Source organism: Sciurus vulgaris, assembly GCF_902686455.1.
Source record: "Sciurus vulgaris genome assembly, chromosome: 7".
Taxonomy (NCBI): Eukaryota; Metazoa; Chordata; class Mammalia; order Rodentia; family Sciuridae; genus Sciurus; species Sciurus vulgaris.
Genome location: NC_136467.1, coordinates 102,298,464 through 102,322,801, shown reverse-complemented (window position 1 = coordinate 102,322,801; position 24,338 = coordinate 102,298,464). Strand labels below are relative to the sequence as shown.

The following is a 24,338-nucleotide window of genomic DNA, read 5'->3' as shown; positions in this document are numbered from 1 at the left end:
CTACTTTTAGTTTAAACAAATTTAGATGTTCATTCACAACTATCTACTTCTTCCTGAAATTGTTAGATTTCAATTCTAGAATTTCTTTGTTTTATGAATTTTTTAATGTATTTATTTTGTAGTACTAGGAATTAAACCTGGGGCCTCACACAGGGTAAGTTGGGTAAGTGTTTTACCAGTAAGCCCTACCTCAGTCAATTTTTAAAGTTTTATTATGAGAGACAGTCCTGCTAAATTCTCCAAGTTGGCCTCAGACTTGTGATCCTCCTGCTTCAGCCTCCTGAGTAGTTGGGATTACTGGCATGTACCACTATGACCAGCTCCATTCCAGAGTCTCCATACTGAGTTTATAAATTTCACAAGGATACTAATAATAATCATGAACAAAATTATAATATCAGGCTTTCTCATTTTCTACAATATCATGCATTATTTTGTGCAGTGTTTGGCAAAATTAAAGCTCTGTCTCTTTTAAAATAAATAATTTGTATTCTCAAGAATCATGTAGCTTCCATCAAAGGAAATGAATCATTTTCATTCATTTCATTGGCATTCTTATTATGGACTTGAGCTCTTATGTACTCAGAAAGAAATTCCTAAGAACATGCTCAGGATAGTGGAAAAAAACCTCAAATCCTTGTCATTACATTTTGATAAATTCATAAACTAGGGGAGCATGATTTAAAAATCATCTCAAAAATATTTTTCTGTTAATTGCCTGAGTAAAATAGTTTTCTATATTGCTTGTTTTTATGCAATGAACTCTGTTAGCTAATTTATTTGCCTTTATAACTTCTCAATTTCTACAGTTATAGCCCATGGTAATTTTTGATGGAGTTTTCTCAGAATTATTTGCCACAAGAATCTCACTCACTAATTTCTTTCTTGGTTTCAAGAATTATATTTGAGGTTATATTCAATTGACACAGAAAAAGCCTTCGACAAAATACAACACCCCTTCATGCTCAAAACACTAGAAAAAATAGGGATAGTAAGAACATACCTGAACATTGTAAAGGCTATTTATGCTAAGCCCATGGCCAACATCATTCTAAATAGAGAAAAACTGAAACCATTCCCTTTAAAAACAGGAACAAGACAGGGATGTCCTCTTTCACCACTTCTTTTCAACATTGTCCTCGAAACTCTAGCCAGAGCAATTAGGCAGACTAAAGAAATTAGAGGGATACAAATAGGAAAAGAGGTACTTAAGCTGTCACTATTTGCTGATGACATGATTTTATATTTAGAGGATGCAAAAACCTCCTCCAGAAAACTTCTCATCAATGAATTCAGCAAAATAGCAGGCTATAAAATCAATATGCATAAATCTAAAGCATTTTTATATGCAAGCAATGAAACATCTGAAAGGGAAATGAGAAAAACAACTCCATTTGCAATAGCCTCAAAAAAAATACAATACTTGGGAATCAATCTAACCAAAGAGGTAAAAGATCTCTACAATGAAAACTACAAAACATTGAAGAAAGAAATTGAGGAAGACCATAGAAGATGGAAAGATCTCCAATGTTCTTGGATAGGCAGAATTATTATTGTCAAAATGGCCATACTACCAAACGTTCTATACAGATTCAATGCAATTCCAATTAAAATCCCAAAGATGTACCTTACAGAAATAACACAAGCAATTATGAAATTCATCTGGAAGAATAAGAAACCCAGAATAGCTAAAACAATCCTTAGCAGGAAGAATGAAACAGGGGGTATCGCAATACCAGAACTTCAACTATACTACAAAGCAATAGTAACAAAAACGGCATGGTATTGGCACCAAAATAGACAGGTAGATCATGGTACAGAACAGAGGACATGGACACAAACCCAAATAAATACAATTTTCTCATACTAGACAAAGGTGCCAAAAATATGCAATGGAGAAAAGATAGCCTCTTCAACAAATGGTGCTGGGAAAACTGGAAATCCATATGCAACAGAATGAAACTAAACCCCTATCTCTCACCCTGCACAAAACTCAACTCACAATGGATCAAGGACCTTGAAATCAGACCAGAGACCCTGCATCTTATAGAAGAAAAAGTAGGTCCAAATCTTTACCTTGTTGGCTTAGGATCAGACTTCCTTAACAGGACTCCCATAGCACAAGAAATAAAAGCTAGAATCAATAACTGGGACAGATTCAAACTAAATAGCTTTCTCTCAGCAAAGGAAACTATCAGCAATGCAAAGAGAGAGCCTACAGAGTGGGAAAAAATCTTTGCCACTCATACTTCAGATAGAGCACTAATTTCCAGAATCTATAAAGAACTCAAAAACTCTACACCAAGAATACAAACAATCCAATCAACAAATGGGCTAAGGATATGAAGAGACACTTCACAGAAGAAGATCTACAAGCAATCAACAAACATATGAAAAAATGTTCACCATCTTTAGTAATAAGAGAAATGCAAATCAAAACTACACTAAGATTCCATCTCATCCCAATTAGAATGGCGATTATCAAGAATACAAGCAACAACAGGTGTTGGAGAGGATGTGGGGAAAAGGGTACACTCATACATTGCTGGTGGGGCTGCAAATTAGTGCAGCCACTCTGGAAAGCAGTGTGGAGATTCCTTAGAAAACTTGGAATGGATCCACCATTTGACCCAGCTCCCACTCCCATTTGATCCCACTCCTTGGCCTATACCCAAAGGACTTAAAATCAGCATACTACAGAGATACAGCCACATCAATGTTCATAGCTGCTCAATTCACCATAGCCAGATTGTGGAACCAACCTAGATGCCCTTCAGTTGATGAATGAATAAAGAAACTGTGGTATACCTATATAATGGAATATTACTCAGCTATAAAGAATAATAAAATTACGGCATTTGCAGGCAAATGGATGAAATTGGAGAATATCATGCTAAGTGAGATAAGCCAATCTCAAAAAACCAAAGGACGAATGATCTTGCTGATAAGCGGATGATGACACATAATGAGGGGTGGGGGGCAAGAATGTAGGAAGGAGGGACTGTATAGAGGGAAAAGAAGTGGGGGGGGAGGAAAAATTAACAGAATGAATCAAACAACATTACCCTATGTAAATGTATGATTATACAAATGGTATGCTGTTACTCCATGTACAAACAGAAACAACCTATATCCCATTTGCTTACAATAAAAATAAATTTAAAAAAGAATTATATTTGAAAATAGTATTACTGTTACTCTAAAGGAAAATCAGGTGAGGTTTGTTATTATCCCCAAAGAAAAAAGAGAAAACACACTCTAGGACATTAAGAGTCTTGTATGGTGTGTTAAGAATCTACGATTTTATTCTGTAGGAGACTGGAAGTAATTGAAGAATTTTAAGTCAGGGAATAAATAGTGTGACCAGAGTTTCATTTTAGATAAATTACTCCGTTGACAGAACTTGTGTAAACCTTGCCACAGACAAGAATGGCAATAGAGGCTCTTTAGGAAGCTATTCCAGTGATAAGAAGAAATGAAGGCCAGGATTAAAGGCAGTGATATTGTTAAAGGATTTCAGCATTTTGTTTTGTTTAATTTACTATGTATAAACTTATCATAAAGATCGTTCCTCAATAATCTTTCAGGAAACCTCTACTGATATGTGAGACTTGACATGTAAATAAAATCATTTTTGTTCTTCTTGCCAATATTTCATATTATCTTTTTTAAACAGTGGAGATCACTACCATGTAAGACTTGATTAGCCTACAGAAGTCCATGGCCTGCCACCACCGTCACTCCTACAGACAGCTCCCAGTGCCAGCAAATGGTGTGCACTAAATGTCATGTACATGAGCTCAGGTGTGGAAATCTGTTCAGTCCCAGCAGATGCATCAATTGAGCTACAGGAGTGAGTTTGAGCAACATCACTAGAATGACCATAGCTGAACCTAGTCCAAATTGCTGATCACAGAATCACCAACTGAACATTGTTATAAGCCACTAAAATGTAGGGACATTGCCTTACACAAAAATAGCTGAGATCCAAAGTATTTATGCATTTAAAAAAAAAAATAAATAGTCATTTTTACTACCATTCATATAAAGAAATACCATTACGAATAGCCCCCTACTCTATTAAATCACTTTCCTATCCCTTTGGGATAGCCATTATCTTGAATTTTGATATTTTACCATTCCCTTGATATTTTTTAATGTACATATGTACATATGCCTACAATATATTAGTTGGTTTGTTTTATTTCTAGATGTATAAAAATTACATCATACTCTACATAATCATCTATGATGTACTTTATTTCTTCAACATTATGTTTGCAAAATTTGTCCATACAGTTGTGGCTTATTTATCTTTATTGCTTTGTAATATGATGTATTTGTTCACTTTTTATAGATTAATATCTATAACTCAACCATGTTTTTACTAATAACATACATGCATGTATTTGTTATTGTTTGCCAAGATAAACAGCTTTGTCATAAACTTTCCTGTATAATTTCCTATTTCAGATCCCTGGGAGTATTTCCAAGATGAGTATACAGGAGAGGAATACTTAGGGAATAGGCATGTGAATGTTCTTTTTAACATGAGTATGTAAAATGTTTTCAAAATTATCTTTATCAATTAATACTTCTGTCAGAAACATAACAATATATATTTTCTCCAACAGTCAATGTTATAACATTCTTTAAAAGCTATTTTCAAATCTAATGTGAAACATTATTGAATTTGGGGTCTTTATTTGTCTTTTATAAATATTAGTAGGTTGAATGTTTCATATTTTACTTGGGCATAATGGGTGTGATACAATTATTTCTAAGTGGATTATTAATCAGTCTGATTTCATTATAAGACCCTCTCCATGTTCTTATGAAGAGATGCTTGCAAGGAAAGTAAGATAACAGATTTCTTCAAAATGGTCATTCTATTTAAACACACAAGGACTTGGCTCTGATAAGTCAACTCCTACGACATCATTTAGGATGCAACACTCCCTAAGAGGGCTGTTAGAAACCTTGAATAATAAAACTGATAAAATAAAAAGCATGCTGAAAAGACCTTTAGGTTCAAGAAACAAAATCCAGGGCCCTGACATTTAAGTTAGTAAAAATGAAGTGAGAACAGCTAGCACAAGGAAAGTTATCAAAAATTCATACAATCTATAGAATTAATATTGACACATAATACGTGATTATGTCTGATGACAAATAAAAGTCTTAACCCAATAACATTGTCCCCTTATAGATTTGTTAAACTAATATTATAACATCTAGATAATTTTAGACAAATAGTCACATTGCTTCCTTGAGATTTAAATTCTTTTGTACTAGTGTAAACCATTTTCTAGAAAATAATTTTGCTACTGAGTTCTGAATGCAAAAGAAAAAGTTCAATTTCACAAACTGAGAATAGCAATAATTGTAGCACAAAACAAAACTGTGTGAAACAGAAATTTTAAGGATAGCTTTTCAATACTGAGAAATGAAGGCTCAGTGTCAATAACACTTTATAAAGAGTTTTCAAAACATTTTCTTGAAGAGTCATTTTAATGTTTAGTAGTATTTTAAGTCAGAGATGTCTTCCTCATTTCTCTCCTAAGCCTATTATGTTACCATTTTCATTCTTTATTTTTATTATTATATATAGAGAATTAATTTAAAAACATTGTTTAATTTTTCTTTGAGAACTCATATGTATATAGCATTAATGTCATAAAGTTTATACAGATATTCCTACATATTTAGCTTTATCCCTGTTTTGTTCTTTTCTCACTGCCATATGATATTCACTTTCCCAAGAACTCTTTGAACTATTTTAAAGGGGCAGCAGACATTCTTACTACAAAACTGTGTAAAGATGCTTAGTGAATGAATATCTAAATTTTACTTTCTGCAATATTTATAGGGATTCCCAAATGACCTTTCTCAGTAAATAGCGATAACCTGATTCATAAAGCCCTTCGGCATAAGGAACTTCTCCCAGTACGGTCCTGAATGCCTTCATGTCGATACCTATTTCCCACAGGTAGTGTGATTAAGCTGTGGTAATAAAAGGTAGAGAAGGATTCTCTATTACTAGTACCTTGTATTTGCAGTGATGATCTCATTGATTGCATGGCTTTAAATGCCATCACATACTGAAGACTTTCAGATTTATAACTCTGGTCAGGACCTTTCCTGTAATCCCAGGATTTATATTTCCAACCACTTTCTGAGCATCTCACTCAAAAGTGAACTTGTACAACCAGTTTCTCAACTCCTGGGAACAGTTCCTGTCTGTCCTGTGCTGAAGGTCAGTAAATGATGCTTCCCTCCTTCCAGTTTCTTACGTCATATTAATAGGAATCATCCTTAACTTTTCTCTTCTCACATTCCATTAGCGAATCTTATCAATTCTACTTGATATTTTGAAATATATAGCTTGAAATGTTTTCAACTACTTCTAATAACCTCTAAACCTAACACCAGACCAAGTAACCATACTTTTGAGTCCTGGCTTATTTTAATGTCCCTTAAACTGTCCTCCCTGCCACATTTTCTGTTTGACCCAGTGCTTTCCTCAAACTAGCCGGTATTCTTTTAAAACTACAGTCATAGCCTCTTTTACTCAAAATTTCTGAATTGTTATGCCAGAGTGGTCACTCAGTGTCTTTACCATGGCATTCATGACTCTGAATAACCTCACGTTCTCTTCCTAGTCTGCACGCATGCGTCCTCTCTTCCTGTCAATCAGCATGGACCACTGTGTGTGTTAGCTTTTCACTGCTATTACCAAAATACCTGAGCAGTAGGTAGACCTCCTTGAACCTTTGTGCAGTGGCCTCTGAGTGCCAAACTTTTGCCAATTCCTCCCACAAATCATTTCCAAAGACTTCTGAAGCACATGGTCAGATTAGTCATAGAAATGGCCATACTTCTTGACACTCAATCCTGTGTTAGGATTTTGTCGCTGTATTCAAAATGCCTGATAAAAACAACCTAATGAAGGGAGTTTATTTTGACTCACAATTTCAGGAGGTCAGTCTGTGGTGAGCTGATTCCATTTCTCTGGGACCAACATGAGGCAGAATTTATGGAAGAAGTGCATGGTGAAGGAACACTGCTTCATTTATGGCAGCCAGGAAACAGAGAGAAGGAAAGGGGCTTTCAGGAAGATGAACCCTTCCAGGGCATGCCCACAGTGACCCTCCTCCTCCAGCCACATCCCACATGCCTGAAGTTATCACCCAGTTAGTCCATTCAAACTAGGATGCACTGATTATGTTATAGCTCTCACACTCTTATCATTTCACCTTTAACATTTCTGCATTAACGCAGGAGCTTTGGGGGAATACCTCATATCCAAACGGTAACAGCTACACTGTTTTCTGCTGTATCTCTGAAATGCCAAACATGCTTGTGCAGTGGCTGCTTCCTTTGTCTGGAACACTTTCATTTCTTTGTCTCTATGCCCAATGCTATATCACTGTTACATGAATAGGGCATCACTTTCTGCCTTTATGGGAGACTTTTTTTTTCCTGTTTTTACCTTTATAGTGATATTGTTAAGGGATTAATGAATGAGTGAGCTAGTAGGATTTCTTTATCCTAAAATATTAAAAGAGTATAAGATGTTTCTAAATAACTATAGTAGTTGGGATAATCTGATGCACATCTTAGAAATACAAGTGAAGCAGCAACTTATTAGAGGGATCAGATGAATCTGGTTTGGTGTAATTGGTCTTTTTGAAGGAAGTAGCAAATGATAAGGGCCTCTGGGAATCAATAGAAAAGACCCACATGATATAGGGAAGGCATTCATGGTGAATAGAAAATGCTATCAAGGTTCAGAAGCTGTATTAGTACATTAGAAAGCAGTTTAACTTGTTTCACTTAATAATAGACTTTAGTAATATAAGGTTCATGTGAAATGGGATTCACTGGACTCATTATGTTCAATAGCCAAGATTTTTCAAGTATTTCATCTTCTCTATCATGACATCCTTGGAGAAATGTTTGCCCCTTCATGTACACTATTTTATTTTCTAAATAGAACAATTTAGAAATGCTTACTAACATGTATTTTTGGACACAATATTGTCAACTTTATCATAAAGTAGTTTTAAAGTAAACAATGTTAATAACCTTAAGAAGAGGGTGTCACTAAATGCCAGGATAAAATCCTAATTTACTAACTTTAAGCAAACAATTTTAAATGCCATTATAGAAGATGCCTTATGCAAACACATGCTAAAAATTGAACAGTTATGTCCTCATATTCAAAAGGAAGACACTCTTCACAGGTGAAATCTTTCTAAAGGATGAATTATGTTCATTGTTTTATTACAAATTTCAGAGAAAAAGAATGAATAAATTGTTCCAATATATGCATATATTCTTGCCATGAATGCGGTTTGATTTAACAAAATAATATTTTGAATTTGGTAGAAATGATCAATTTCAAAAACTATTTCATATTTACTTGAATACATTGTGTATTGCTCAGCATTAAGTCACATTCCTTAATTGGATGCGTCTACTCCATCCTTAATGGTCTTAAAGTCTAAATACCTTTATTAATATGATTAAACCAGTTTTCCTGTGATGGTTATTATCCTGACATCTCTATTTTCTTCATTTGACTTTCAGTCTTCCTTTAATTTTCAGTTTTAAGTGTGCTTTTATTGACTAGCACGTATTTGTTGAAATTATTTTTAAATTCAATATGCACTATTTATCTTTTTAGTCTGGTTGCATTTAATATTATATGACTGTATCTGGATTTCTTTTTTATTTAAATCTGGACTTCTTCCTACCATATTCTTATATATATTTTCCCTCTTTATGTGTTTCTTTTATCTTTTTTCCTTTTCTATTTGGTTGAGTTGGATGCATTTATCATATTGCAATTATCCCCTCTACTGGTTCAAAACAGGGTCAGAAAACCACAGTTTAAGGGCAAATGCAACCTGCCACTTGTTTCTGTGACTAAAGTACTACAGTAATGCAGCTATACTCAATCAGTTAGATATTTTCTATGACTGTTTTCAAAATAAGCAGAGTTAGAGTAATTGCAACAGAGAAAAAGAAGACTAAAATAGTTATTATCAGGCCCTTTACAGAAAAAGTTTGTTGATCCTGATTTAGAAGATACAGATTATCTTCTTGATCTTTTTCATACACTGAGCATAGAACCCAGAGTTTCATGCTCCATCACTTAGCTATATCTCCTGGTCTCCCATTTTTGTATTTGAGACTTTACCTTGAATTCTAAGAATAAATGATGTTTAATTATTATCATCAGGTAAAATGTATAACCTGTTATACATCATCTACCTTCCAGCATGCATTCTAAAATTGTTCTAAAGTAACTCTATTTTAATTTTATTTCAACACTATTTTAACACTGCTCTGCTTTTCTACCCACAATTGTTGGACACTGTTATTCAATCTACCCCCATGTTTACCATTTCCTTAATTATTATTTTGCATATATTTCATTTTGGAGTTGATTTTCTTCTTTCCTTAGGTATATCCTTCAGCAGTAGCTTTACTGTTTATGGTACATTTTCAGTTTTATTTGCTTGAATATATTTTCATTTTCCCCTAGTTTTTCATTAGCCATTTGAAGAGAGTTATTAAATGTAGACTGACTTCCTATTTGAGATGAACTTTGATTGAGAGGTCAACTCTAAAATTCATCCCCAATTTTCTAGAATATTCATTAGATGAATGAATATTCCTTTGATGCACATGTACTTTGGTATTTTATATTACTTTAATATTTACTCTCTTTATACCTGTCTTAATTCTTCCTTCTGGATGATTTTTTCATATCTATTTTCCAGCTCCACTATTTATCGTCAATAACATCTAAAACACAATTTATCATATCCAACAGTTTAAAGTTTTTCCCTTTTAAACATTTTGATTTATTTAAAATATTTTACAATTACTTGTTTTTACTTTTTTAAACAAAATACACAACTATGATTACTTATCTCCTAAATTCAGTAATTCAATAAACAGGGTGTTTATGAGTTTGGTTCTGCCCTTTGTTCTTTTGACTTTTATGATGGCCTCTTTGTGCATTGCTTGGGTTGCAAGCTTATATTTCTTGGCATATTTTCAGCAGGAGTTCCTTGAGGCCTGGGTTAAAGGTACAGGTCCCCAGAGAGGATTTGCATTTACTTCATCCAAATCCTTTTTCAGTTTCGCCAATCAGATCAGGGACTTTTAAAAATCATGACTATGTCATGAGCACACACATAAGTATATGAGTCTGTGTAGACATCTCACATAGTGTGATTTCTGGTCACAAATCCCTGTGAATATCCCAGAGTGATATTCTTCTCCCACAACCCAGAGCCAAGACAGATTTCCTTGTTGTCTAGACCTTCCTGATTCCAGATTCATGTGGATGTTTCTGATCTGATCCCCTGAATTTAATGTCTATACCTAAGGCTTTGCTTCTGTTCTTAAGGCATGATCATTGAAACCACAGTTCCAGACCCCAAGACCATGTTTCCCAGCAGTCTGTGAAATCAGCATTCACTCACTGGCTGGATATGTACTCTGGTTTCTCTGAATTTATTCCCTGTCTTAACAATTTCTTTCAATTTTATCACAATCTTAGAACAATTTTTTTTAAGTATCAATATATATACACACAGGTGTCTGAAAATGCACATTTGTGTATCTCATTGAAAAATGTAGTGACTACTGTATAGTCTAAGCTAGCTTACTGACTTTGAAGCACAAGTTTAAGAATTGTTCTACTCTGGGGTTTTACTGTAGGTACTTGCAAGAAAATAAATACAGCCCAACATTTTAAGAAGGTTCTACTACATTTCCCAATTTAGTGGTATTCACAAAGAACTGAAAGAAAAACACTGTTCACACCCCACTGAACCATCAGGTTAGGTCCTGTTTCAAGACTGACTGAATCTTGAAGTTCTTGTGCACCATTAACACTCTCCCCCACCTATTTCTCTCTCTCTCTCTCTCTCTCTCTCTCTCTCTCTCTCTCTCTCTCTCTCTCTCTCCCCACACACATACACATATATATAAATATAATTTTTAGAATTTGAGGCTACTGCACATTAGCAATCTTCTTCCCATTGTGTATTTTGTGTATATACATTGACCTTTCAGTGTTGATTTTAGCCTAACTGCCCAAGTAAAGTTGAAACTCAGATGCAAAGGTTCAGGTATATGTTTTACATTTTCTGAAAATATCTTTGTGATTTTTAAAGGCTATATCTGATCTGATTTCTCCTGTCTTTGAAATCTCTGTTTTTGTAATGCCTTTAACAAATATTATAATGGACTTTGGAAATTTTGCAGAACCCTCACTCTTTTTATATTGCTAACTTAAATACAGTTGCATTTTCTTGCATTTTCTATCTAAATAAGAAAAAATCCTGGCATTGATTTTTACTTACTCTTCAATTTTCATCTTAACCAAACTTGATAAAACACAGATGTATACATATGTACTTAGTAATGTATATGCTTTATCAGCAAAGACATCTTCACGTCTAACTTTAAAAAGTTCCAGGCCAAAAGGTAAAAGAAAAAGGGAAAACAGCAAATCAGGTAATTCGAGATGGAATCTGAATGATAAATTGAGTACTTGACTGAATTGTTATGAGATGGTTGCTTATATTTAAGAATGAGGATTTCTTCTGTCCTGAGTGGAGTTATAGCATAAGCTAATTATTCATTGTAAATGTCTTGAGAGATGATATTTGCCAGACTATGAAGTAGCCAGTAGACGCTGGCTCACATTCGATCATGGTGATACAGGGATTAGGAAGGGATAGTTCTTGAGTTAAGAAAAAAGAATTTTGGATTTTCTGTTTTCTTTATTTCAGTATAGACTCCTGTTTTTTTTTTTTGTTTGTTTGTTTGTTTTGTTTTGTTTTGTTTTTTTGTTTTTTGGGCTTTTTTTTTTTTTTTTTTTTGCCTTAGTTTTAAAACACTTGAGTATTTCTTATTTATGGCCCTTTATTTCCAAAATAGATAAGGGCCATTTAAAAAAAAAAACATATAAAACAGAAAAATGAAAATATACACACAAATAAACAGCCAGTACACTAACTAGCTAAATAGATAGAATTTTATTTGTTAAAATAAGTTGTTACTCTGATTTCTGATAAGAATATTATAAAGTAATACTAAGAATTTATTATATAGTTGAGAATGTGAGTATATATGCATATATATAATGCCAATTACCTCCCTTATATGAAAAAGTATGAGGCATTTTTCCATCTTAATTATTTTTTACTATTATTAATATTTCTTTGAATAGATAAAGAAAATCTTTGGTTCATGAATTGGTGCTTTGCCCATTAATAGTGACTTAATTATTAAAAATATTTTTTTTAAATTGTGGTAATCAGAAGCAACGTAACAAATCACATAATTCAGAACTGTTTTATGTTTGATAAATATTCTTGTAATCTAAATTTATGATATATTTTGTCTTTCTCTTAAATAAAGAACCAAATCAAGCACAGCAGAAACTTGCATTACATGTTTAATATATTTTAAAATATATTTAGACAGCATATTTAAAGTAATATAATAGACTTCCATTTCTTATTCTCTCAATGGTACACTATTAATTAAAAATATATTACTTAATGTACCCCCAATATAGTTAATACCATAATTCTATATGATAAACTGTACTTTAAAACAATATTGTAATATACCTGAATTACAAACAAACCCAGAATGATTCTGAAGACATTGCTAATATAACTTTTGTTTGAAAGATTCAAAGGATGACTAATAAGTGGTGTTTTAGGAATATTTTAGATGAACTGCAAATAAGCCTAACCATAGAGCCGCAATTAGTAGCAAAATATCCACCTCAAGGTCATTCTTCCAAACATCAGTGTTTGTTAAAGAAAGACCTTTAAAGGCATTTCAACAGAGAAAATAAATTAATTTCTAAGGGAAGAACATGCACACCACACACACACACACACACACACACACATACAACATAACCTTCCCATTTGAAATTATTTGTGCTTGGAGGAAGGTTTACAAAATCCCTTTACAAAAAGGTTTTCACTGAGCTCATTCTCAAAGATATGAAAAATGGATTTCAGCTGTTCTTTCAAAATGGCAATTCTGTCAAAGCCATTCTGGGATTTTTGGTAATTTCCTTCAGTTTAGTTTCAGTGCTTTTACCCCAAATAAAATCCCTTGCATCACATCAATCAGCAAACTCAGTTATAAAAGAGAGCTAAAGAAAATGGCTCTGTCGGCATCCTTGGCCCCAGCACATTTTATGTGTGCAGTGACTCTTGTCTGTAGGGAGGGAAGTGGAGCACATGTAAATGTTTCTTTAGTTTGGACTAAGTTTTTAAATCTGAAAAAAAAAAAATCTGCAGCAGTAGTGTTCTAGATAATAGGCAGACATGATTTATTTGAGGTAAGAAGGTTGTTCTACAATTTTTTAGTGTTAACTTGGAAAGTTATGGAAACAGGCTGAAGCCTGCCTCCACAGAATTCCTGAAGCTTTGAGCTCCTTGCAAAATCTACAGTTCACAAGCCAAGAAGAAATATGCTCCTACAGTTACACAAATTTTGTTAAAGCAAATGGTTCTAACAATTATGTGCAATCTTTCAGCTTCTATGTTCTGCCTACCGTTTATTTATTCAAATCCAGTTCAACATTTAACTTTATCTAATGAAGCAGAAAGTATAAAAGAAAAATTATGTTTGTCCAAGCATTTTTTGTTTGGGTTGTTATTTTTTTAAGTTTTATTTCTAAATAAATATCCTATCATAGTTTTCATTGGCACAATATAATCAGATGTATTCAATTTCCTTCAACAATATTAAACAGTCAAAAGAGTTCTGTTTAATTTCAAAAATTATATAAAAATTGTATGGGAAAAAATGTTGAAATAGAATAAAATTGGAGTCAGCACACTGTATAACATAGTGACCTATAAAGCAGATTTAACTGATAACACATCCACAAAGGAGAATATATACCTTTAAATAAATAAAAATGACTATATACATGGTATTATACATTAAAAGAGAGATGAAATGAGCCAGACTAATTTTAGGAAATTCCCTTTTGTCTGCTTTTTATTGCAGCCATAAACCTTAATACAAATCTTTTTGTTATTGCCATAATTATTTAATATCAGTGGCAGCCACATGAGCGTACTACCATATTTCTGTATTTTTTCAAAATGACATTGGAGCTGTCATCAAAGTATAGAACAGAGATGGCATTTAATTTGGTTGGAGCACAACAAGGCTTTGGTACATGGTCAGGAAACATCAGATGAACCTAAGAAAGAAAAAAAAAATGTCTTAAGAAATAGGGTAAACAGACATTTGTTCACAGTTTTAAAATAATATGCTGGTTTCATCACTCACAATTAGGTACACCCTTAATCTCACCACCTTTCTCCTACTGTGTTCCATGACTGGGGTGGGGTTGGGACAGGTAGTGGAGGATGTATTCTTAAGCATTAAAACCAAGAGTCAATGCCCCAGTTCTAATTACTGGGGGGAGGGGAGGGAAATAGTCCATCAAATAAGGAAAATTATGGAATATTTAGTGGAAATTTTCTGGGGAAAGAACATGATAACTAACATCGAGTTCCTTTTAGTTGAAATGACAATTTCTATTCACATGATGAAAAATACGTAAGCTATAAGTACAAATCAATGAAGACACACAGTTGGGACACAAAAAGATGGATATATGGATTATTTTTTAAAAGGATAATTAAATAATAAATCATAAATGTTATGTCAACTCTTAATGTTATGTTAACTCTTTTCCATGGTGAAAGAAGCATAAAAATAATAATGAAATGAAGTCCAGACATAATCCAATACTTGTTTTAAAGCAACAATTTCAACTCTTCTCCACAGAATTTACCAGATTCGCTGAAGTTTAGTATCATTTTGTTTTTTCTCTCCTGCTCACTCTCTAGACAAGTGCCAAAAGGCAAGCGAAGCTAAACCAGAAACAAAAGGGACCAGATACTTTACAAATTGAATATCCATCCCCCTAGAAGCCTAAAAAGGTGGTCATACATAAAAAGTGAAATGCTTAAGTAAAGGGCTTGTGCTCATTTTGATCAGACTGGCAGTTTGCCTGTGGGTTGCAAAAATTGAGCAAGGAGCCAGAATGTGCTTCCCCTCTTTCCCACCCACCTCTGGCTCTTCCCCCAGAGGAGTTTATGGGAAGTCCCTTTGATGAGTCTTAAGGGATCTACAAAAAGCAAATGCAGCCTCTTAGAGTTTTGGCTGCACAATGTCCTGGCTGAAATGATATAGAAGCCCTGCATGTGGACAGAAACTGCAGAAAAAATGAGGTGTTCTGACATGAACTTGAAGTTTCCTAAGACCTCACAAAACTAAAAGTTGGACAGTTTCTACAAATTTCAGATGCAGCTTGTGTCCCTCATCAGTTTTATCTTCCATAACCCACACATACATGATGGATAACCCCCTCGTTTTTCAATGGCCTTGGCAGCCCCACCAAGCAGTCACTCTGGAAAAAACGGATTGTTCTTGAATGATTTCTCAAGTATATTAGTCACAAACATGCTTTCTTTTAACAGTGAACATGCCTGTCTTCTTGTTTCATGTCCTTCGTAGAACAAATAAAGAACATGCGTGACGCCAGGAAAAAAAATTAAAAAAAAAAAAAAATCAAGCTTCCCATGTCTGCTCATGTTCTGCAGAGACTTATGTCCTACATCCCAGGGCAGCAACTCAGCGCAAGGTCTTCTTTCAAGTTCATGTCAGATTTTTTTAAAATGTTTGTTTTTCAACACTGCCTTTTAGACTACAGCTTTAAGACTGGGCAATATGTAATTATCTATTTAAAAGAAAAAGATGAGAGAAAGGGGAATATTTGATAAAGGTTTTCTGCCTATAAGCAAGCATTGCTTGGTCTGAGGAAACCAATGATATACATAAGACACATAGCTAAGAAGGAAAATTATGCAGTCATTGAATTGACAATAAAAAGGGGCAAAGAATTTCTGAGAAATTAGGAGGTATTACTTTATAAGCAAATAGGAGCTATTTCTTCTGTGACTCTACAGAAAAATGGTGATTGTGGCTGTTCTTTTAAAAGGCAAAGCAGCAGCATGCCTCTCTCTCTATTGCTTGAGGTTTAAGTATGTATGACACACTGTCTTTGCAGAGCCCACCTACTTCCCATCTACCCAAGAGGTGCTGTGTTACATCAAAAAGAGTGTGCAATTACAGATGGCAAGGTGAAGGCATAAATCCCCCTATACCTCTATATCTCACTCTATACCTTGCATTCTGCTTTGAGTAAATTGATTAAAAGAAATGCATTGGTAAATGACTACCTACCAAAAATATAATATGTTTTTATCTGTTTCTTTCTACCCCAAGGTTATTTCCAAATTTTTTGATAATGTCCATGATGCAGTTGCCATAAATGCTCATTTCTGTTGCCTAATTATGTTATAGAATTTTATGAAGTTAATGAAGATGGAAGTAAAATATTAAGTCATTCAAGTATTTGATCTGGTAGTATTATGTATATGTATATATACATTATATGTAGTTAGTATTATATATATATATATATATATATATAATATATATCCTATTCAGGAGGAAACTGGGATACTCCTTATATCAGCTTTAAATTTTGAATTCATTGTGGGAAAAAAGTCAACATTCTAAAGTTAACTTCTCACAAATTCTAAGAGTACTATGACTATTTTTTGATGGGGGTCATAAACCAGCCTCACCCCAAAGAAAGTTTTTTTTGTCTAATTCCTCTCCTGTTGGCATCCACCAAGCAGCTCCACTTCTAACATTAATTCTTGATTCTAAAGTAGCATGTGCCACCCTTTTCCTCCTAAATACATATAAATCTCATAATGTCCCAAATATTGAGTTGGAATTATATCACATAACCTAGTATACCCTCTAGGAGCCTCCTACTTAGTCTTCCAAAATTGTCCCTCTGCCACATCAATATGTCACACATCATAAGATACATCTGATTCTTGAGAGGTTTAGTACATTCGTTAGAGATAGTACAGAGACCATCAAAACTCAACACTTCACTATCTTGTTCACCAAAATAAGCCTAGGTTAATAGAGATTTAATTATCACTAATTTTCTGGGACTGTAGAAGAGAAAAGGGAAGATCATTTCCACTTTAAAGATTACAGAGGAAGAGCGTGCATGGGGCCAGGGAGGGAGGGAGAGATGGGGGGAGGACAGAGAGAGAGAGAGCAAGAGAGAGAGAGAGAGAAGGAGGAGGAGGAGGAGAAGGAGGAGGAGGAGGAGGAGGAGGAGGAGGAGGGAAGGAAGGAATTAAGAAACGGAAATCCCTCTCCTACTTAATACCATACTGAATAACTTTAATAATACTAAAGTATGTTACAGGACATCCTTCGATACTTAGAACAAAAGCCCTCAGATGAAATTCAGCACAGCTATTAATCATGTTTTTGTAAAGATTACTAATGAATTGCTCGGTTAAACACAGCCCCTGGGAACCTGCCTAGTTAGTCATACTGCGTAGTGAAGAAATCAGTGCAGAGAATCACTTCACATGAGTATTACAATTTTCCCAACTGGATCCTTCCCTGTTCTGGAACCTCTAAGTCAATCTGCACTTTCTGACTATATCCACAGTTGTTACCTTAGCTATAAAAAGTAGCGAAGGATCTTAAGAAGAGATCATAATGCATTGATGATTATGAATGGATGACTTTTCTTTAAAACAGTATTGTACTTGTATTATAAACCATTTCAATTCTACAAAAACAGAGCATACCAGAGTCTGAACTATGGCATGGTTGGTGGCATTCATGTGGGCATTAAGTGGAAAAGAACATTCTCCATCACAATAAAATGCAGCATATCCTTCTGGTGCTATAATCCAGTCCTGAAATGCACAGAGACAAGAGAAAATAAAACCACCTACATGGAAATAAAGACTCAAATATCTTTCATCTGAATAGGTTTTATTTCTTGATCCAACAAGCATTCCAACAGGATAGCCTCTCCCACACTCCTTAATTTTAAATTGAAATTGACCAAAAAAGTATAAATGTTTTTGCAAGAATTTGTCCTAATTTCTCCCAAGAGGTTGCTATGTAAGATATTCATAGCATGCATTAATCCATGTATGTATTCATGAATACAACCATAATCATGAGATAGCATTCTAAATATTGTTTAAACAGGAAATGATGAACTCCAGAAAGTTCAAATGAACCAGAAAGGATAAGATGAATAAACTTAATTGAGATAATTCTCATTATTTCTTAATAACTCATTACCTATTTCAGAAGTCTGACAACCTCCTAAAGCTTTAATATTTATTCCATGTGCTATTTTTCTTTACATTCTTGCATTGACTTTATATACTTTTTGGCAGAAAGAAATCATTATAAATACCTGAAAACTATACTTAAAAAATTTTAGGAAGCTAAAACATTGCAGATTTGTTTCCCCAAATTTTCCCTCCAGAGAAACAAAACTTGGTACTTGGTACTTAGTATAAATAAAAAATTATTGAGATATCCATGTTGAAAGTTTATCAAAATTTTGAAAATGTTTACATATTGATATTATCAATGAAATAGTTGTATGTTAAGAGTCTATTGTAATAGACTATTAAAAATAACAAAAGTTTTTAATGACAATTCTACTGCATTTTTAAGTTGTTCTCACATAGAACCATTAAAATTATTTTAGTTAAATTCTCTTCCTCAACTTAGTTATGAAACATATTTTTAAAATAATACAATTTTTTGTTTTGTTTGTGGACTAAATCAAGGCTCTCACTTCTGCTGGGCAAGTATTCTACCACTGAGTTAAATCCCTGACCCTTCTTATGCTTATATTAAGATTTGGTCTTACTAAGCTTCCCAGACTTTCCTTGAACTTGCGATCCTTCAGCCTCAACCATTTGAGTAGCTTGGATTATAGGTGTGTGCCACTATACCCTACTACTAATAATATGATCGTAAGGGAAAGAAATACCTTCTTTGTAAGTCTACCCTATGACAGAGGCAATTATAGTTCTATTTCTGAGACTGATAGTTTGGGATCCAAGGAGGACTAATCTGAACTAATATGTTACCTGTTTTAAATTCACAGTTTGGGGTATTTAAACAATAGTACTCTTTTTTCAATTCCTAAATTATCACAGAGTTCATACTTCTTGTTCTGATAGATGTTTTTAACCATAAAATATTATGTTTCAAGGGTGAAAGCATAAAGGAGAAATGAAAATGATGTGGACAACACATATCCTGAAGAGTCATTCAAAATGATTAAAAATTATACTTGGAAAATTACTCTCAAAGATTGTAACTTTCTAAGAATTTATGATTAAGCAGAAAATAACCATCTAAGTTGACTGAAAATCCTTACCTGCCATCCCAGATCCCGGAAACTCACATAGAGTTCATGCTTCTTGCAGGCTTGTTTTTGTTCACTTGTATTGTAATCTGAAGAGTTTTTTAAAAAATCACATATTAAACAAATGGTTGCATATCGGGTATACAATGTTTCTTTTATGAGATCACTGCCAAGATTTTTAAAGAGGTTATATTTGAAGATGTAAATCATCATTTTGAATCCTAAAGCTACAGCCAATTACCAACCACATGCATTTTTATCATGCCATGTGTTTCTTTCTTCTTTTGTAAAACCTAAACAGTATTCTTTGCCTTATCTGTTACCACCTATATGACAAGGCACAACCTCATGACTGTTACTCATTGCATACTAACTGTTCGATATGTGTTCATTCATTAATTTAGAAATACATAATAGTACTTGATATATTTTTCTACAGCAAATATTCTTACAATTTTTTTAACATCTTCCATGAGGCAGACATTGGGATCTTACTAGTTGATTTCATTTTAACAGCATAAATTCAGGATACCTCCAAATTGAGCTTCTGATCATTCCTCAAAAACCTGTCCACTCTAGACTTCTCCATTCTTGACTGACTTCAATTGCCCCCCGGGCATAAAAACCAAAGCAAATTAAAAGAAACATGAGGAGTCTAAACAATTTTCTTTTTCACTCTCACATCCAGTCTGTCCAGGAATTTTACACACTATTTCCAAATAGATCCAAAATCTACCCACTGTCATCACCACCATCATAGGGTGTTCCAAGCCACCATTTCTAGCCTAGATTATATCAATATCCTCAGTGCTGGCCTCCGTGCTTCTGCCCTTGCTCTGCTACAATAAAGCAGCCAAGCAGTTTATTGTGGTACTTCCCTGTAGGAAGTTCCACTATGTTCCCGTCAGGGGGAGAGTGAAATATCCTCACAGTGGTTGCAAGGCTTTATTTTCAAGTCTTTGCTTAAATGTCATCTCAAGGAGGCCTTCATTGACTACACGATTTAATGTTGTAACTCTAAACCAGATACTCTTGATTTTTTTCACCTTGTTCTGTTTTTCTTCCATTGTACTTATTGCATTGTGAAACGCTAGCTATGATGTTTATTCATTTATTATATGCATTGCTACTTTTCTGTTTTCTCTTGCTAGAATGTAAGTTCCACCAGGGCAAGAGTCTTATTTGGTTCTATGCAGTTCACTGACATATCCCAAGGGTCAGAAACAGTACCTGACACACAATAGGCATTCAATAAACATTTGAGGGAGTAGTAAAACAAATTTCTCAGTGTTCCACAAATGATTTTCATTACATATTTTGGGATGTAATCTGGAATACTCATAATATTTTATAATTGTTTCAAAGGAATAAGTATAAATGCAGAACTCCAATCTTGCATTTGGAATAAAGTAAAATACTAAGGAAACATAGAACTTTATGGAACATTTTTCTATGTTATCTTCTCTGGAACATATTCATATTTTATACAAATAACATTTTAAAAACTAACCCACTTGGATTATTTCTAATATGAATTATGAAAGAGGAAAATAAAGAGAGAAAAATAATTTATTTCAAAGAAAGTTTGTGCTAAAGTGCTATCTGACATTTTAATTATTCAAACTTTAATAAAACCAGAGAGCAAATGGAGTCCATCATAGAAGGCCCTGTTATCTGTCATTCATGGATCCTTCAAATAATTATTTAACATCTATCAGTCTAGAGAAAACAAGAGAATGATTAAATTTTGAACTTGAGGATTTTTAATTGCTAGATTAATTATTCTGACTGTGCAATTGAAACAAATTAAATCAGTAAATAATGAGAAATGCAGAAAAGAGAAATTATTTGAGACTTGGCAATATTATTCTTCAGGGAAAAGTCTCCCTTATTCTAAATAATAGCACAAAGAATTAACTTTATTCAGGCAATGGACAACTGTACTTTAAGCATGAAATGGATAAGTATATATGAAAAAGCCATAAACTACATGCATGGTTATTTGAATTCCATGTTTATAAAAAAAGAAAGAAAGTAAAACTTTAAAGTCCAAATATATCTGTTCCATCAATGCAGCTTTCATGCAGGCTAAGTGATGTATATAATGTAACATCACATAAAGGTAACGAGCAATGAAATTTATAATGGAATCTGGTTCCAAGAGTCTGATTTCATAGAGTGAGGACCATATGCTTATTCTGTCAGAAATAAAAATTAATGGATACCCAGTGAAGGAAATGTTGTACCCAAACCAGCAAAGTCTGCAGTTAGATTTATAATAAATGGCTGGCAGAATAAGCTATGGGAAGAAGGACAAGGAAATTAGATTTATATCTTTAAAAATATTAATTGGCAGCCCTTAGGAGATTAAAATGAAATAGACATAACCTTACTATTGATGAACCTGTCTACAATGAAGTCATGCCAGAAATTACTAAAATATTCTGGTACTACAGTCAACACTAGAAAAATATACTAACATTCCTCAAACAAAATTGAGGCATTATAAGTATAGAACTTCTCTGTTTTTGTCTCTTAATGGTAATAATATTGGGAAAAAAACATCGAAACTATTATTAAAATTTTATGCAATTTTCTTTATGGCTAATTTCTAGATGCAGTATAAATTTATTTTTTTTACTTTTTTATTGGTTCACTATAGTTGTACACATTGATGGAGTTTATTGTCACATATTCATACATGCACACAATACAATATAATAAAGCTTGACTTTAAAATATTATTTTATCTTAGAATAGATCAGGAAAAGTAAAAATGTGGAGATAAAAGAAAATGGTATTTAAAAATTCTGAAATCTACATGGACATTAATGGTCTGCACGCCTAAGAAAACAAATGGAGGCTAGCCTAGCTAAGAAGGGAACAACAGAGAATAGTTAAATTCAAAAAATTCCATCTACCAACATTGGTTTCAAAATAGCATTAGTTTATTTAAGAGGGAAAATAGAGCTAGAGAGATAGATGATATTGAAATCCAAGAGAGAATTTAACATTAAAGCATCAGGACAGCTTCAAAGCAAGAGAAGATGTTAGTTTTCTCACTCTCCCACTCTCCCTACCCCAAGGGAAAATGCAGTCAGCACCTGCAGCACTCACAGCAAATTGATAATGACAGTAAATGAAGGTCTGTTAAGAGGCACAAAAGAAAGAACAACAGACTATTCTGTAATGGAGATTTGATATGATCTTGGGAGTAGAGAAATTTGTGATAAACCCACAAACAATAGCAATCCCATCCAAAGAAGGGGAATTTTAAAATATTATTGGTACTCCAGTTTATTCACCACATTCCACTCCAGCAAATTACCCATTTGAATATATGCACAAATCAGTAGGCATTTATGCTAGTGTAGGGATATAGATATTTGTCTAGGTACGAATGGGATATAAAATAGATATAAAATAGACACCACAAAATAATAGCTATCTGGTCTATTTCCTTAATTCCACTCAGCAAGTCATACACATGAATGACCCAATTAACATCTTCACTTAAGAACCCACTGGGATAAAAACTTAAGCAAAAGCTTTACCTTTCAATTGTCTGCAAGACATCTCTAATTGAAAGTTTCCCAGATGCCTCCTATTTCTGCTTTTTATTTTTAAAAATGGTCTCCATTTTAATTTCTAGTGCATTGCAATTGCACATAATAGTGGGATTCATTTTGACATATGAATAATTTTCTACATATTAGAAATGTATATAATAAATATATAAAATATTTTTCTCCATTTCAATCCCCAGTACTTCCCCTTTCAATTCCCACTTCCCTCACCCTGATCCCCTTCCTCTACTCTATTGGTCTTCTTTCTATTTATTTATTTATTTTTTAATTGGTTCATTTCAGTTATATATATTGAATTGGAATCTAATGTGATACGTTCATACATGCACATGGCATAAATTCATCAAGTTTATTTCTCACTTCTTCCCCTTTACCTCCCCTCTGGCTTAGTCCCCTGCTTGTACTCTACTACTCACCCTTCTATTTTCATGAGATCTCTTTTTTATTAGTTTTTCTCTCTAGCTTCTGCATATGAGAGAAACCATTAACCCTTGACTTTCTGAGTCTGGCTAATTTCACTTAGTATGATGTTCTTCAATTCCATCCATTTACCATCAAATGATATAATTTTATTTTTCTTTATGGTTGAGTAGAACTCCATTGTGTATATATACCACATTTTCTTTATTTATTTGACTATTTATCCTTTTGACCTTACATTGTTTCAATACTTACTATTTTAGTCACCTTATAGCCTATACCTGAAAATTTAGTGTCTTGATTTTCTTTATTTCTCCCTCAGATCCTATGTTAAATTAGTCCACAAAGCCCCATTACTCAGCCCACTTCAGTATTATTGTTTAAATAGCCTATCGGAAGCACTTTGCACTCTTGGTTACCTCATCCTTCCTCACTGTCTTCTTCCAGTAACTTTGAATCCTACGATAATACTTCATTCCTGCTCACCTCCTACATCTCTTTTTTTGTTTGTGGGCTTTTGTTTTTTGCAGTACTGGGGATTGAACTTAGTACCTTGTGCATACTAGGCAAGCACTCTGCTACTGAGCTACATTTCCAGCCTTTTCTTCCTACATCTCTGATTGTATGTATTATGGTTTAGGGTCTATGCATACCTTCCTAGTTGACATTCCACTCTTCTCACACAAAAATACTTGCATATCCCACCCATTCAACACCAGTATATGATCCTGTAACTGGGTACATCTGTCTGCAAATGGTTTCATACATCACTTCATTTAAAAAAAAAAAATGTCTAGTTTTTCCTCAGATAAGGCATTCATGTCGAACCCAAGATTATGTGACTAGGAAATGGTAGAGCCAGGATTAAATTAAAGATAGATAGTAGATAACTAAATGAACACATAGATAAAGCTAGCTAACTACATATTACATGCACTAAAATAATTATTGTTTTAGGAAGG

At 33.6% G+C, this 24,338-nt stretch overlaps 1 protein-coding gene across 1 annotated transcript in view; it reads right to left on the bottom strand.

Moving 5' to 3' along the window:
- Nucleotides 1-12,481: 12,481 nt before the first annotated feature.
- Nucleotides 12,482-24,338, bottom strand: part of BMP5 (bone morphogenetic protein 5) — a 111,001-nt gene continuing 99,144 nt past the window's right edge. Inside the window, exons 5-7 of the mRNA XM_079147644.1 lie at nucleotides 19,382-19,458; nucleotides 17,775-17,885; nucleotides 12,482-14,272 (exon numbers count right to left, since the gene is read on the bottom strand). Of these exons, the coding sequence (XP_079003770.1) occupies nucleotides 14,123-14,272; nucleotides 17,775-17,885; nucleotides 19,382-19,458 (338 nt within the window). The 3' untranslated portion in view covers nucleotides 12,482-14,122. The remainder of the gene's footprint in view (nucleotides 14,273-17,774; nucleotides 17,886-19,381; nucleotides 19,459-24,338) is intronic.